The 16,267-nt window shown below is 45.8% G+C and overlaps 1 protein-coding gene across 1 annotated transcript; it reads right to left on the bottom strand.

Moving 5' to 3' along the window:
* Positions 1 to 1,693: 1,693 nt before the first annotated feature.
* On the bottom strand, positions 1,694 to 5,708 carry LOC146183763 (uncharacterized). The gene is made up of 3 exons (XM_084608422.1): positions 5,296 to 5,708; positions 2,971 to 3,083; positions 1,694 to 1,896 (listed from the first exon to the last, which is right to left on the bottom strand). The coding sequence occupies exons 1-3, from the start codon at positions 5,706 to 5,708 to the stop codon at positions 1,694 to 1,696; spliced, it is 729 nt and encodes a 242-aa protein (XP_084464548.1).
* Positions 5,709 to 16,267: the final 10,559 nt, after the last annotated feature.

Raw genomic sequence — 16,267 nt, 5'->3', positions numbered from 1 at the left:
TGTTTAGAAGACTTAACATGAAAAACTGAGCATGTTACACACTTCAGCAAGCAGTTTTCTGGCCAAAAGTTCACCTTAACCTCGTCACCATATGCCACTCATGCGGCTTCGAGTGGAGGACATATTCTTGAGGAGAACTTGTCAAAGGAAATGTCGAGGGGCGTTCATGAATCTGAATCAGCCCTAGAGGGGAGGAGCAGCTGTTTTCTCCGCTCCACGGAGTGAAGGCGTAGCATCGAGTCGAGGCGCGTTTGTGAATACGGGCATTAGTCATATGTGGAAGGATGCTGACAGAGTTGAGCGATTTTCTGTCCAACCATACATTTCAGGCTCGTCTTGGCTTAGTCTTGTCAAAAACATTTACCCAGGAAAATGGTTTCCCTGCACATTGTATTTTGAGGCCCAAAAATATTATTGTAAAAATAAATTCCGCTGAGAGTAATACCAGTCTATTCTGTATTCAGTCAATGTTGAACTCTAGATAGCTAACACCTCAAACGTATCAACCTATGAAAAGACAAGTACAATTAGCAATAAATGAATTGGTGACATGGGCAAACACAAAATGGTTTCAGTTTTCTCTGCAGGAAACAGAAGTGGTTATGTTTTCGCTCAAACGAGGCATGCATGTCAACCCAATTCTGTACTTAAATAAGAATGAACAACAGTCAAACCCACTTACATAAATATTGAAGTGGCACAGAAGTATTGTTATACCTGATAAATGTAAATGGGTTAGGCCAAAAGAAAAAGAAAACATTGCAAACTACACATTCATGATGATATGGTAGCTTCCACTTTTTCTTTCATAGTGGGGGGGAACCCGTAATCTGTAGGCATCCTCTGCTTCATGGCAATCTGGCCAACATCTTTCTGCAGGGAATCCAATTGCTGAACATAGTACAATGGAAGGTTCTTAGCAAAAACAAAATCCCAAAGGGACCTGTGACCGCCATCTTGCTACGGCAAGCTGACCAAGTACAAGTGAATCGAGTGAAGCAATTGCATCAGGCTTCCGTCGTTTCAAGACAGCAGAAGGCTGGGGTAGAGTACCCGCGTCGGCTTTGGGAAGTAGTGGGTTCGACTCTCACTGCCAGCCGGACACCCACCGGTTTTCTCAAATGGGTACAAGCCACGGCCCGGCCTGGTGCTCGGCTTACCAGTGCTTGTGGCTTGGGAAAGGAGCCCGTGCCTTCTATGCCCAACTCTGTGAACCGTAAAAGCATTACACCCCAAAGAGCCAAGCACCAGGCCAGGGGAAAGCTTGTACCCAATGAAAAACTGGTGTGGGTACCCGGCAGCACCAGGGATCGAACTTTCAAAGACAAAAGTGTCTTCCACAATTTTGTTTTTATTGTTGCTGTATTACGGTTGTCAACATTTCTACGTACATGTGCGCTTCTGTGGTCGCTGCATTTCAATGTTTTTGTTGACTTTCCACGACCACATTTTATCATTATAACTGATGATATTGTTACGGGCAATGAAGAAGTAGGCACTGGTGTGGGCAGGTGCGCTCGCACTATAAGTTCATCACCTTTCATTAACCATCATCTACCATCACCATCGGTCATGTTCTGTCGCCTTTATTTATTTATTTATTTATTTATTTATTTATTTATTTCCTCAAAGGCCTCGGTTGAGACATTACATGAGGGAGTGGACGGTATCTGGCAAACAATGGTAAAAAATGTTAAGACGAAAGGTTGGCCACGCTCCGCTTGAAGTCTAGTGGGTTGATGATAATGGCAACTTCGGTGGGCAGGTCATTCCAGTCTCGTGCAGTACGCTGAAAAAATGGCTGCTGAAATGTCACAGTATGGGCTTGTAGGGGATACACTGCGTTACTGTGGCTGAACCGGGTGATGCGGTGGGCTCTTTTTATGTAGGGGTTATCAAGAGGCAAAGAATGGAAAAATTTATGAAAAAGGTTAAGACATGCTATCTTACGGCGCGAGGCTAGGGGGGGCAAGTTGATTCGAGCTTTTAGTGCTGAGATGCTTGAGTGGTAGGAATAATTTGATAGAATGAATCGTGTTGCGCGGTTCTGAACCAATTTGAGGGCGTTAGTAAGATTAACGTGGTGCGGATCAAAAATAGCGTTAGCATACTCAAGCTTGGGACGCACAAAGGTTTGAAAAGCAAGCTGTTTAATAGGGGGAGGAGCTAGTGAAAGATTACGGCGTAAATAACCTAGAGCACAATTAGCAGAATTTATTATGTGATTAATATGACAGGTCCAAGTTAGGTCACGTGAGATATGCACACCAAGATATTTGAATGATTCGGATGTTCCAATCTGCAGGTTATTAATATTAGAATTAGGCGCTACGTAATTACGACGACGGTGAATGGACATTAACACGGTTTTAGAAATATTTAATGACATGAGCCATGTTTTACACCAGTCCTGTATGCGAATAAGGTCAGTTTGTAGTGCGAGATGGGCGGTAGAGTTAGTAATGCTTCGGTAAACGACATAGTCATTGGCAAAGAGTCGGATATGAAAAGAAATGTTACACGGTAGGTCATTAATATATATCAAGAAAAGGAGGGGCCCGAGTACCGTTCCTTGAGGTACCCCTGAGAGCACAGGTGTTAAGGATGAAGAGTGTGAATTGGCATATACGAACTGCAGACGGTTAGATAAAAACCCTCGAATCCAGTTCAGAACACATGGATGAATATTAAGGCGCGATAACTTTAGTAAGAGACGACCATGGGGAACCTTATCGAATGCTTTTTCGAAGTCTAAAAACACTGCATCAGTCGGGATATTACGATCAAGGTTTAAATGTAAGTCGTGCAGGAAGAGCGCCAGTTGGGTGTCACAGGAATGATTCTTGCGAAAACCATGCTGGCTTGAGTGAAAAAAAATGAACGGACGATAGGAAGGTAGCAATATGCGAGTATAAAACATGCTCCATTATTTTACAAGAAACGCTTGTTATGGAAATCGGGCGTAGTTACTCGGCGATGATCGGCTTCCTTTCTTGAAGACCGGGATGGCCTTGCCCACCTGCCAGTCGCGTGGAATCAAACCGGTGTTCAGGGATTCCTGGAATATGAGTGATAAGAACAGGCTACACGTATGTTTAGTATTTTTTAGCACTTTGGCGTTGATACCGTCCACTCCAGTAGATGACGAGTTCTTCAGTGACTCAATTACCTTGACTATGCCGACGGGATGAAATGTGATATTTTGCATGAGCGGGTGCGTAAAATATGGTGGATCTGGAAGATTGTCAAGGGGTTCATTAGTAAAGACCGAACTGAATACTGTGTTGAGAACATCTGCAACCTCAGTGTCGGGAATAGGAGATCCAGAGCTACTGTTAAGTGAAATCTCATTACATTGATTAGGGATAATGGTTTTCCAAAATCGTTTTGGGTTAGTCTGCAGCATAGATGGTAAAATAGTAGAAAACAACTTCCGTTTAGTCTGAGCGGTTAACTTGTCGTATTCTTTTGCGACAGCATGATACTTCTGCCATGTGGAAGAAGAGTTAGACAGCTTGGCCGACCAGAACAGGCGTTTTTTCTTATTATTGAGTCGTTTGAGTGATACATTAAACCATGGTGATGTTATTCTTTCTGATATAGTAATGGTTGGAATGTAAAGACTTATAAGCCGATGCATCTCTGTTTTGAAAAGTAACCAGTTTGACTTGAGAGAATGTAGTGGAAAGTTAGCAGCGAAGGTGTCGAAGTAATCTGATAATTCACGGTTCATGCTGGCATAGTCTCCTTTATCATAAAGCGTAAGTGTTTTTTATTTTTTGTTTCTTTAGTACGTTGCAATAAAAAGAAGTATGTATCATCAAATGATTGCTGAGACCGCGCAACAAGGTGATAGGAGTAAAATTATCAGGATGCGTTGTTAATACGAGATCTAGAACACTGGACGAGTGGTCAGTAACGCGTGTGGGATCAGTGACGAGTTGAGTTAAGCAAAAAGTCATACACGTGTTTAAGAAATCGCTAGCCGGGCTGCTTTTCGATAATGTAGCGGCGGGATTAGACCAATCTATTGTGGGAAAATTAAAATCACCGAAGAGAAGGATAGGGCTAAGTGGATATGTTTTAGTTAACACATTTAAGGCATCATGAAATAAGGGGGTGAAAGAACTGTCAGCATTAGGAGGGCAGTAACAAATACCAATGAAGATGGGCGGATGTGTAGTAGTGCATCGAAGCCAAATCAGTTCCAGTTGTGAAGGGAGGTTAACAAATGAACAATGCAGATCCCGTTTAGTGGCGAGCAATACACCCCCACTGCGCGAGTTATCGGGTCTATTTTTCTGGAATATCTCAAAATCTGGGAGAAATGGAAGAATCTCAGAATCCTTAACTGATGCGTTAAGCCATGTTTCAGTTAGTAGTAAGATATCGCATGAAGATGAACCTATTAAACTGCACAATGAATCGCGCTTGGGAACAACACTTCGAATGTTAGCAAGCAGAAATGATAAAGGGTCACGATTCGGCGAACGGGGTTCACAATTTGGTTTTAATGGTGGCTACAAGCTCTCCTCAACGACATGGTTAGAAACATGGTCGAAATGGTACGTTTTTTCACTTGTGACAGGCTTTTCATTTCGCAACTTGTATTTCGGTTTTCGAGCCTTTCCAAATTCGATGAGGTGTTTCTGGGCAAGGCACGTGCTGGGAGAAAGATCTTGAGCAACCACATATCCTGTGTCTTTGAATTTCCGAGCGGAAGACAGGACTTGCTCTTCGTCTTTAAAGTGAGCAAATCTCACAATTATAGGTCTGCACCTACCAGTTTGGAAAGTCCCAAGGCGATGTGCACGCTCAATGTCGCGTGGCTCTAACTGAATGTCTAAATACTGATTAATGTGTGCAATTATGATATTTTCAGAATCTGAAAATGTTTCTTTATGTTTATCTTCAAGGCTGTAGAAAACAAGGTTGTTTCGTCTGGACCGATTTTCTGCATCATTTACCCTGGCAGACAGAGCATTTATCTGCGCCGTGTTCTCAGTGCTGATTCCATGCAGTTCTTTCAATTCAGTCTGCATGTCATCAATACCAACACATGCTGTCTCAATTTTATCTAGTCACGCCTTGATCTCGCAAAACATTTTATCATAATCAACTAGTTTCATTTCAATCGACTTTAGCTGCACTAGCATTGCTGTCTGCCCAGTTTGAATTTCCTTCAAAGCCTCAAGAATCTCTTTGTTAGGGCCGGGGTTAGATTCTATATCACCAGCTACCATAAGAAGTTTTAACAACATATGCGCACAGTCATACATGATGAACCGGAAACACCGTGGGCTCGGCAGCACCAAGAGTGCACGGTAGCTACTTGGCTTAGCGTAAAGGCAATAACGTTTCATTACCTGCACCAAGAAGCGTAGAACGTTAGCACGGGCCATCGCTGGCGTGCTGCCGAGCTCACTGAAGGGCGCGCCGCTCCGATCTGCCTTTTTAGCACAAGTCCACGCATGCGCAGGATGTACAGGGGCGGTTCCGGCGTTCAGGCGGCTCAGGGAAAGCCATGATGCTTGAAGATATGGTCCGTGGCCGTGTAGAAATTGCGCGGACCGGGATGCGTTGTTGATGGGCTGGCCATTTGTAGCCGAGAAAGGCTCAACCGTGTGAAGTCCGGAAAGCAGGAGTGTTGCGTACCCATACCCGGCGGCACCAGGGATCGAACTTTCAAAGACAAAAGTGTCTTCCATAATTTTGTTTTTATTGTTGCTGTGTTACGGTTGTCAACATCTCTACGTACATGTGCGCTTTTGTGGTCGCTGCATTTCCATGTTTTTGTTGACTTTCCATGACCACATTTTATCATTATAACTGATGATATTGTTACGGGCGATGAAGAAGTAGGCACTGGTGTGGGCAGGTGCGCTCGCACTAAGTTCATTACCTTTCATTAACCATCATCTACCATCACCATTGGTCATGTTCTGTCTCCTTTCTTCATTGGCTTGCCGCCTCGTAACACTATAATATAGCACCATTGTAATAAGCAGTTTATTTTACCATAGAACACATGGCAAAACAGATGGTGCAGCGCCTGCCCATTGTTATATCTGATATATTGTTAAAACCAGTATTGTTATATGTGGGTTTGACTATACCAGTTAAAAATGAGCATAAGTTTCTAGGGGCAACTTTTGATAGAAAACTTGCATTCCTACCTCATATCAATGCTCTTAAAATGAAAGCTTCAAAATCACTGAACATACTCAATGTACAAGAATGCTGAATTGGGCGAGTTGGTGCGTTTGCCCTTGTCCTTATCTTGTCCTGGTCTTCTTTGTGCTACGCTTCCTAAAATACTCAAAGTACTTTTGCAAAAACAGTGGGGATCCAACAGGACATGCCTCTTGCACATTAACCGCTTTGTTGTCTTGTTAGACTATGGTCTATGGGATGTGGGTCTGCAAGGCCATCATATTTGAAATGATTAGATCCAGTGCATAACCTAGGCTTGCATCTCTCAACTGGTGCTTACCGAACTTCTTCCATAAACAGCCTCTGTGTTGATACAAATGAGCCTTTCCTAAAATACAGAAGATCTTTGCTTACATGCTCATATGTCTTCAATATATTGTCACGCCACTGACGACGAGGAAGAATTGTGCTGATCTGGGAGAAGAAGAGGAAAAAACGCGTTGGTGCCTGGGGGCTAGTAGGCTTCACCTTGTCCCTGATCCCATTACCATATCACTGTAAATAAACACCCCTTTGCTATTTCACCGTAACAACTTGGTGGAAGGTGCTCCGTTCGATCCCTAAGTACGGCGCAGCAAAACCAACTGGAGTTTCGACGTAGTCACCGCCTTGCTGGACTGCCACCGCTTCCAACCATCATGGACAAGTCTAACCGTGCCAGCCGCGACGCCGCAAGCCAGGCTGGTGACAGGCCTGCCCCCTCCAACTCTACTATTCCCTGCCAGCCTTACAGGGAACCACGACCGTTTGCTGGAGAAGACGGTGAGGATGTTGAGAAGTGGCTACTTCATTATGAACGAGTTAGTCGGTACAACCGGTGGGACCCTATCACCATGCTCACAAATGTCGTTTTCTTTCTAACCCACACGGCTATGACATGGTTCGAGAATAACGAAGACAATTTGACAACTTGGGAACGGTTTGCCACCAAGATAAAACAGCGTTTTGGTGACTCTGTACCGAGCAAAAAGCGGGCTGAGCAGACCCTTGCTCAAAGAGCTCAACTGCCGGATGAAACGTGTACCACTTATACAGAAGAGATCCTCAGATTATGCAAATGTGTGAATTCCAACATGCCCGAAGAAGACAGAGTCGGCCACATTTTGAAGGGCATCGCGGCTGACGTGTACAACTTTTTAATTGCTAAAGACACCCTTGAAACCGTCTCCGATGTTATTAAACACATACGCGCTTTTCAAGTTCTCAAAACGCGTCGTATTGCGCCAAAATTTGGGAGGCTGGCCAACGTGCCTACCGTGGCCAGCCTTGATGACCATGCGCAACTAGATCTTCCGTCGACGATCCGACAAATCGTATGGGAAGAACTCCTGCGGCTCAATCCACTTCCGCAGCACGAATCTGCTGAGGTCTCTGACCAGAGGGTATCCAGACGGCCGGCTTCACCACCACAAGCGATTACAGTGCAGCCTTTCGCTCAAGCTCCTGAAGTTGCAGCTTCTATTGACTACCCTCCTGTGCAGTTCGCCAACCGGAATGCGCCGATGCCCGACACCCCAAGGTATGACGTCACCCCAAGTGCACATAGGTCTTCCATTCGATCTACCAGGATTTCTGAGCAGTATGAGCATTCAGCCAGACCTACGACGCGCCCAGCTGTTCCTTGCTCTTATATACAACAGCATTTTCTACCTTCCCCGCCGATATGCTACCGCTGCGGCGTCGAAGGTCACATCGCCAGGTACTGCCGCAGTAGGTTCCCGCCCCGCTATAACCGTCCGGTGCCTCCAGCAGTACCCAACAATCGGCAATACAGCCCAGTTTTCCAGCAATCCAATGCTCCCCGTGAGTACTTCAACAATATTCAAAACGGGAATCTCCGCGACCATTCCTCAGCATCTGAGCGAAGTGTTACTCCTCCACCCGCCTTCCGTGCACGTCGTTCTCCATCACCGCGGCGGCGCTCCATGACGCCCCAGCAGGAAAACTAACCAGCGCGACTGATGGGGGTGAGGCCGCTGGAAATGTGCTGTGTGCCAACATCCCTCCAACTGCAATGCTCAAAAACAAAATTCGTGTGTTCATTGATGGTGTGTGTACATTAGCTTTGGTAGATACGGGTGCGACTGTGTCTGTGATGAGTAATCAGTTTAGGTGCTTGTTGGGACGCAATGTGATGTTTGAATATGACCGTGCTTCAACGTTTTGTGGTGTGAGTGGAGAGGCGTTGCGACCACTGGGTGTGTGTAGTGCGCAAGTGTCTGTGGGTGGTGCAGTTTTTCAAGCCGAATTCGTAGTCTTACCCCACTCTACGCATGACATCATTTTAGGAATGGACTTCTTGAAGTTTTGTGGCGCTACCGTGGACTGCCAAAGTCAAGAGGTTCATTTTGATGGCTCGCATCTGCCGACACTTTTTGAAAGTGGCCGTGATGAAGAAACAGTTTTTAGTATTACCGAAGACACAGCAGTTCCGCCCTTGTCTGCCATGTTCGTCCCCGTCTCCGTTCCACTTCTTGAGAAGGTTTCATTCCAGGCCATGGTGCACCCAGTTCACTCAGCATGCCTGAAGAAAAATGTAATTATCCCTCACTGTATGATATCCGTGCATCACGGTAGTGCCTCGTTATGGACCATCAATCCATCGTCCGAGCCCGCAGTTTTAGCAACGGGATTGAAGCTTGCCTCCTGTGGACCCGATGCGCCCCAGGTCGTTGCTTTGGTCACAGATGCTACGAGTGCCACCGTACCTCTGCCTGCTGATGAAACTTCGATCTTCCGCATGATCAGCGCCGATCTCAGCTCACCTCAACGCCGTACTCTTGTGGATATTCTTCTACCTTTTTCGCCTATGTTTGACTTTTCTCAAACAGATGGATCAACCTCTCGCCCTGCACATCGGACCCATCATAGCATCGACACTGGTTCGGCTCGTCCCATTCGTCAAAAGCCATATCGCGTGTCCCCATCTGAGCGCAAAGTCATTCATGAGCAAGTGGAGGACATGCTACGGAAGAAGGTGATACAGGAGTCATCTAGCCCCTTGGCTGCCCCTGTTATTCTTGTACGCAAGAAAGACGGTTCGTGGCGATTCTGCGTCGATTATCAGCGTCTAAATTCTGTTACGAAAAAGGACGTCTATCCTCTTCCTCGCATAGACGATGCCCTCGACTGCCTCTCTGGTGCATCCTATTTTTCTTGTCTTGACCTCACATCTGGCTACTGGCAAATTCCAATGGACCCTGCGGACAAGAAAAAAACAGCCTTCGTAACGCCAGATGGCCTTTATGAGTTTAATGTTATGCCATTCGGGCTGTGTAATGCGCCAGCAACATTTGAACGCTTTATGGACACAGTTTTGCGCGGCTTAAAATGGGACATTTGTCTTTGCTATCTGGACGATGTCGTCATATTTGGGAAATCCTTCCAAGAACACAATGACCGTCTAGTACGTGTCTTGAATTGTCTGCACAACGCCGCCCTAATTCTGAACTCCAAAAAGTGCCGCTTTGGAGAGCGCCAAGCGCTGGTGCTAGGACACCTTGTCAATGGTGATGGTGTAATGCCGTATCCCCAGAAAACTGCTGCTGTTGAGTCTTTTAAACCCCCGCAGACAGTGAAGGAGTTGCACAGTTTTCTAGGGTTGTGTTCGCATTTTAGACGCTTTATACATCGCTTTGCTGACGTTGCTTACCCATTGACGTGCCTTCTCCACAAAAACTCTACTTTGGACTGGACACCAGACTGCGACGCGTCATTTCGTCAACTGAAGTTTCTTTTAATATCAAAACCCATCCTACGTCACTTCGATCCTACTGCAATGACAGAAGTACACACGGACGCTAGTGGAATCGGTCTTGGCGCAGTCCTTGTCCAACGGCACGATGACCGAGAGCATGTTATCGCGTACGCAAGTCGTACCCTGAGCAAGCCGGAGCGCAACTACACAGTCACCGAACAGGAATGCCTAGCTGTAGTTTTCGCTGTGCAGCGTTTCCGTTCATATTTGTACGGACGTTCGTTTACAGTCGTAACTGACCATCATTCACTCTGTTGGTTGCGGAACCTTCGAGACCCATGTGGTCGCCTCACACGCTGGGCCCTCCGGTTACAGGAATATGACTTTGCCGTGGTGTACAAAAGCGGGAGGCGTCATGCAGACGCAGATTGTCTTTCTAGGATGCCAATGGCCACGACTGGACCTGAAAGCGATGATTTCGACAATTATATATCGACCCTCGAGCCAGCGTTCCCCGACACGAACGTTTTCAAAATGGAACAGCAAAATGATACCAGTCTGCAGCCTCTCTTTGCCCAAGCCAACGTACCTACAAGCCGTTCTTGTGTGCATGATGGCCTCCTATGGAAAAAGAGTTATTCGCCTGTCGGCCAGCGATACCTACTCGTAGTTCCCAAAACGTTGTGCACGGACGTATTGCGTGTTATGCATGATGATCCAACTTTTGGGCATTTGGGATCGGTTCGAACACTACACCGTGCTCAAGAAAGATTTTACTGGTCCAGAATGCGCTCGACGGTTGAACAATACGTTGCCAGTTGCAAGCAATGTCAACGCCACAAACGTTCAACTGCAACTCCGTCTGGCTTGCTGCACCCTGTGAAGACCCCGACAGCACCGTTTGATCAAGTAGGCATTGACCTCGTAGGTCCGTTTCCGAAGTCCGTGGATGGAAATTGCTGGATTGTAATCTGCGTGGACTATCTCACACATTACTGTGAAACCGCCGCTCTTCCATCTGCTACGGCGCATCAGGTGTCGCTTTTCTTGCTGCACTCAGTCATCTTACGACACGGGCCGCCACGAATTGTCATCACTGACCGGGGCCGACAATTCACTGCTGATGTTGTTGAAGAGCTCATGCGTTTATGCGCCGTAACTTTCCGACACTCGACACCATACCACCCCAGACAAATGGCTTGACTGAGCGCATCAACAGAACGCTTATCAACATGCTAGCCATGTATGTGGACGCAGGGCATAAGAACTGGGACACCATACTACCCTTCATCACGTATGCATTTAATACCGCCACGCATGAGACGACTGGGTACAGTCCATTTTTCCTGCTCTATGCCAGACCGCCACGCTACTCCCTGGATACTATCCTGCCCTTCACAAGCCGTGAAGACCCCTGCCTGGCTGAGACCCTCTGTCTCGCCGAAGAAGCTCGGAGAATCGCCCAATTACGGTCTAGTGCTTCACAAGAATGTTCTAAAGTGCGATACGATGCCAGTCACCGGCGGGTCACATACTCTGTAGGTGATTTAGTCTGGCTGTGGCGTCCAATTCGGCGCCGTGGCCTACATTCAAAACTCTTGGCCCACTATGACGGCCCTTATGTGGTTGTCAAACGCATCAGTGATTTAACCTATGCAATAGCCCGCCTGACAGCATCGGGTCGTCGGTCTGCCAAAACCGAACTATGTCATGTTGCCCGCTTGAAGCCGTGCCAGCCTCGCACAAATCACGAACACGCCCAGAGGGCTTAGGCTGAAGAGGGGGGAAATGTCACGCCACTGACGACGAGGAAGAATTGTGCTGATCTGGGAGAGGAAGAGCAAAAAACGCGTTGGTGCCTAGGGGCTAGTAGGCTTCACCTTGTCCCTGATCCCATTACCATATCACTGTAAATAAACACCCCTTTGCTATTTCACCGTAACAATATAGTCTCTGCCAAATTATATATATACTACACCATAAAGTTTACCTCCCGAATACTGTTCCAAAAAAAGCCACAGTCAATAAGACCTTTACATCTCTGTTTTGAGGAAAAATGCTGGAACTAGAAATACTGGACAGCCTTCTAAACATTGCCCCGAGGAAAGATCTATTACCCCCTGGCACAGCCTTCCCTCTGTATGTGACTTCGCACTAACACACTTTCAAAAAAGGCTGTCTCCCCACGAACACATACTACAAGAGTCCTTGGCTTTGGAGAAAAATATAAAAATCAGTTTTCTATACCGATAGTTCTAAGACTGCACATCATGTGGGAAGTGCTATAGTGAGAGAGAAATAGGTAAAAACTGAATGAATGAAAGCTTTATTTGAAGGAAGGGATGGCTCTCAGCTGCTGTTTGGGTAATTAGGAAGTTAGGAGGGATAGCAGTGCAGCTTCGTCTTCACGGTTCTTCAAACTGTTGCTTATTGCTGGCCATGTCGTTGATCTTCGCATTGTAAGTCGACCTCTCTCACACTACTCGAAGCAAACTGCTCTCACTGCCATATGTAGCAATGGAATGTTGTATTGCGGTGCTTGATATAATCTGATCTGCTAGGGTGGGCATGTCGTCATGTGAAATATGCGTAATTTAGTTGGAAAAGAAATCCAAATTATATAGACACCGGGACATACTGGCACGGACGTGGGAAATGAAGTCAAGCAAGCAGCCGCTGTGCAAGTGGGTGGGTTTGCTGAAAGGTACAATGCTCCACACCCCAACTCCATGCCTAATCCGATAGACTTAAACCCTTACCAAACAATGCTCACTAAAGGCTCCCCTGCAAGATCGATGATGCACTATGTATGCACCAAAATAAAAAAAGACAGCAAGCTTAGGTTATATGAAGCAACACCAATGCCGGTGTTTGACAACACGAAAGGGCTCACTTGACCACAAGAGATACTTCTCAACAAAGTAATAACAAATGCAGCTTACACACCACACATACTTGACAGTGGTTTCTCAAAAGACATGAATCACTGAAACACAACATATGCACCCACTGTTACGAACAGTGTACAGCAGACCTAAGACACCTTATATGGCAATGTGCATTGTTTAGATAACCTCCTATGATAAGCTCCATAAAACCCCGGCCCTCAGTCACCAACGGCTGCGGAACAACTGACCACGGCGGCGGTCAGACCTGTGACGCAGCAGTGGGTGCTAAGAAAGCCTGGCTCCGCTGGACAGGCCGCCATTGGAAACTGACCTTGGCAACGTTTAATGCTAGAACCCTAGCTAGTGAAGCTAGCTTAGCAGCGCTGTTAGCGGAACTAGAGGGCATGAAATGGGATGTCATAGGGCTTAGTGAGGTTAGGAGGCCGAATGAGTCATATACTGTAGTGAAGGATGGACATGTACTGTGTTATCGAGGCTTACCAGAGAGGCGACAACTAGGAGTAGGTTTCCTTGTCAATAAGTATATAGCGGGTAATATAGATGAATTCTATAGTATTAATGAGAGGGTTGCAGGTATCGTAATTAGGCTTAATAAGCCGTATAAACTGAAGGTTGTACAGGCCTATGCACCTACATGTAGTTATGATGACCAGGCAGTTGAGAGCTTCTATGAAGATGTGGAATCGGCAATGCGAAAAGTAAAGACGCAGTATACTGTACTAATGGGCGATTTCAATGCTAAGATAGGGAAAAAACAGGCAGGAGACAAGGCAGTAGGTGACTATGGCATTGGTTCTAGGAATAGCAGGGGGAGTTACTAGTTGAGTTTGCAGAGCGCAACAACTTACGAATCATGAATACCTTCTTCAGCAAACGGAAGAACCGGAAATGGACATGGAAAAGTCCTAACGGAGAGACTAAAAATGAAATTGACTTCATAACGTGTTCAACCCCCGCCATTATGCAAGATGTAGAGGTAATCGGGAAAGTGCGATGCAGTGACCACAGGATGGTGAGGTCCCGAATTAGCCTAAATCTGAAGAAGGAATGCAACAGGTTAGTAAGAAAGAAACCCATCAACGAATTAGCGGTGAGGGGGATGGCAGAAGAATTCAGGATCTCGCTACAGAATAGGTTTGCAGCTCTAACTGAGGATGGCGACATTACCCTAGAGGCAAGGAACAATAATTTCAGAGATGTCATTACTGAGTGCGCGGTAGAAGTAAGTGGTAGGATAGTTAGAGAGGATACCGGCAAGCTGTCTAAAGAGACGAAAGATTTGATTAAGAAACGCCAGAGTATGAAAGCTTCCAATCCAACAGACCAGATCGAATTAGCCGAGATATCAAAGCTAATCAATAAGCGCAAGGTGGCCGATATAAGGAAGTATAACATGGAGAAAATTGAGCATGCTGTAAAGAACGGGGGAAGCCTTAAAGCGGTAAAGAAGAAATTGGGCATAAGCAAAAACCAGATGTATGCGATAAGGGACAAGGCGGGCAACGTCATCACTAATATGGAAAAGATAGTCAAAGTAGCCGAGGAGTTCTATACAGCTCTCTACAGTAGCCAAAGTAGTCAGGACCGTAATGAGATTGGCGGTAGGGAAAAACCATCAGACGTTCCACCAGTGACGAAGGACGAGGTCAAGAAAGCACTAGAAATTATGAAAAGGGGGAAATCAGCTGGAGAGGATCAGATAACTACAGATTTGCTGAAGGACGGGGGGGATATCATGCTAGAAAAACTGGCCACCCTGTATACGCAGTGCCTGGTGTCATCGACGGTACCGGAACCATGGAAGAATGCAAACATTATCCTCATTCACAAGAAAGGGGACTCTCTAAGGACCTTAAAAACTACAGACCAATCAGCTTACTGTCTGTTAAGTATAAGGTATTTACTAAGGTAATCGCTAATAGAATCAGGACAACCTTAGACTGCAATCAAGCAAAGGATCAAGCAGGGTTTCGGAAACGGTACTCTACTATCGATCATATCCATACCATCAATCAGGTGATAGAAAAATGCTCGGAATATAACCAGCCCTTATACATAGCATTCATTGATTACGAAAAAGCATTTGACTCAGTTGAAACCTCGGCGGTGATGCAGGCATTGCGAAATCAGGGGGTAGACGAGCCGTACGTGAAAGTGCTGGAAGATATATATAGTGGCTGCACAGCAACCATAGTTCTGCATAAAGAAAGTAACAAAATTCCCATAAAGAAAGGTGTTAGGCAAGGAGACACAATCTCCCCAGTACTATTCACAGCTTGTTTATAGGAATGGGAGCAGTTAGGGATAAGGGTAGATGGAGAATACCTCAGTAATCTGCGATTTGCTGATGACATTGCCTTGCTAAGCAACTCAGGGGATGAATTGCAAATAATGATTGATGACCTAGACAGGAAAAGTAGAAAGGTAGGCTTGAAAATCAATATGCAGAAGACTAAGGTAATGTTCAACAGCCTTGGGAAGGAACAGCAGTTTACATTAGGTAGAGAAATACTGGAAGTAGTAGGCGAATATGTCTACTTAGGACAGGTAGTAACCGCAGATCCGGACCACGAAAAGGAAATAACAAGAAGAATACAATTGGGATGAAGCGCATTTGGCAAGCACTCGCAGATTATGACTAGCAGCTTACCGGTATCGCTCAAGAGGAAAGTATACAACAGTTGCATCTTGCCTGTACTCACCTATGGGGCTGAAACGTTGAGGCTAACCATGAGAGTTCTACTTAAGTTGAGGACAACCCAGAGGGCTATGGAACGAAAAATGGTAGGGGTAACATTAAGAGATAGAAAGCGTGCAGAGTGGGTCAGAGAAATAACTCAAGTTGCCGACATTCTAGTAGAAATTAAGAAGAAGAAATGGACATGGGCGGGACATGTAGTGCGAAGAGAGGATAACCGATGGTCGCTGAGGGTAAGAAACTGGATTCCAAGGGAAGGAAAGCGTAGCAGGGGGCGGCAGAAAGTTAGGTGGGCGGATGAGATTAAGAAGTTCGCAGGGGTCAAGTGGATGCAGCTAGCACAGAACCGGGTTAAGTGGAGAAATATGGGAGAGGCCTTCGCCCTGCAATGGGTATAATCAGGCTGGTGATGATGATGATGATTGTTTTCAAGAAAGCTAATGCTGCCTAAATGTGCATCTGTTTTCACTGCTAGATGTTATGCCTTTTTGGTAGCATTAAAGAATAAAATAAAGAAAAGCACAAAAAAGAGCAAAATCTTTACTGATTCCCTCAGTGCAATCCCAGCTCTAAGCTGCAGTAAGGCAGCACAGCCCTTACAAGGAGACATAATACATATCATATTAGAAGCCGAAATGTGAGGACAAGGAATAGTTTTGCTGGATACCAAGTCACATATAAATCAGCAGCTATGAGAGAGCCAATGCAAGTGCTGCAGCTGCCTGCAGTGCAGAAATGCAGAAAGTAAAC

The sequence above is a fragment of the Amblyomma maculatum genome, chromosome 7, assembly GCF_055883805.1.
Source record: "Amblyomma maculatum isolate TAMU_Amacu chromosome 7, ASM5588380v1, whole genome shotgun sequence".
NCBI classification, from domain to species: Eukaryota; Metazoa; Arthropoda; class Arachnida; order Ixodida; family Ixodidae; genus Amblyomma; species Amblyomma maculatum.
Note: the sequence above shows the minus strand (reverse complement) of the source record. Positions and strands in the feature narration are given on the sequence as shown.

Excerpts from the sequence above, each read along its gene's own strand:
- LOC146183763 (XM_084608422.1), bottom strand. The coding sequence starts at position 5,708 with ATGGAAGACACTTTTGTCTTTGAAAGTTCGATCCCTGGTGCCGCCGGG. Across the intron at positions 3,084-5,295 it reads TTGGTGCTGCCGAGCCCACG|CCTGTTCTTATCACTCATAT; the intron begins GTGTTTCCGGTT and ends ACATACGTGTAG. Across the intron at positions 1,897-2,970 it reads AGGAAGCCGATCATCGCCGA|ATAACCCCTACATAAAAAGA; the intron begins GTAACTACGCCC and ends CTTTGCCTCTTG.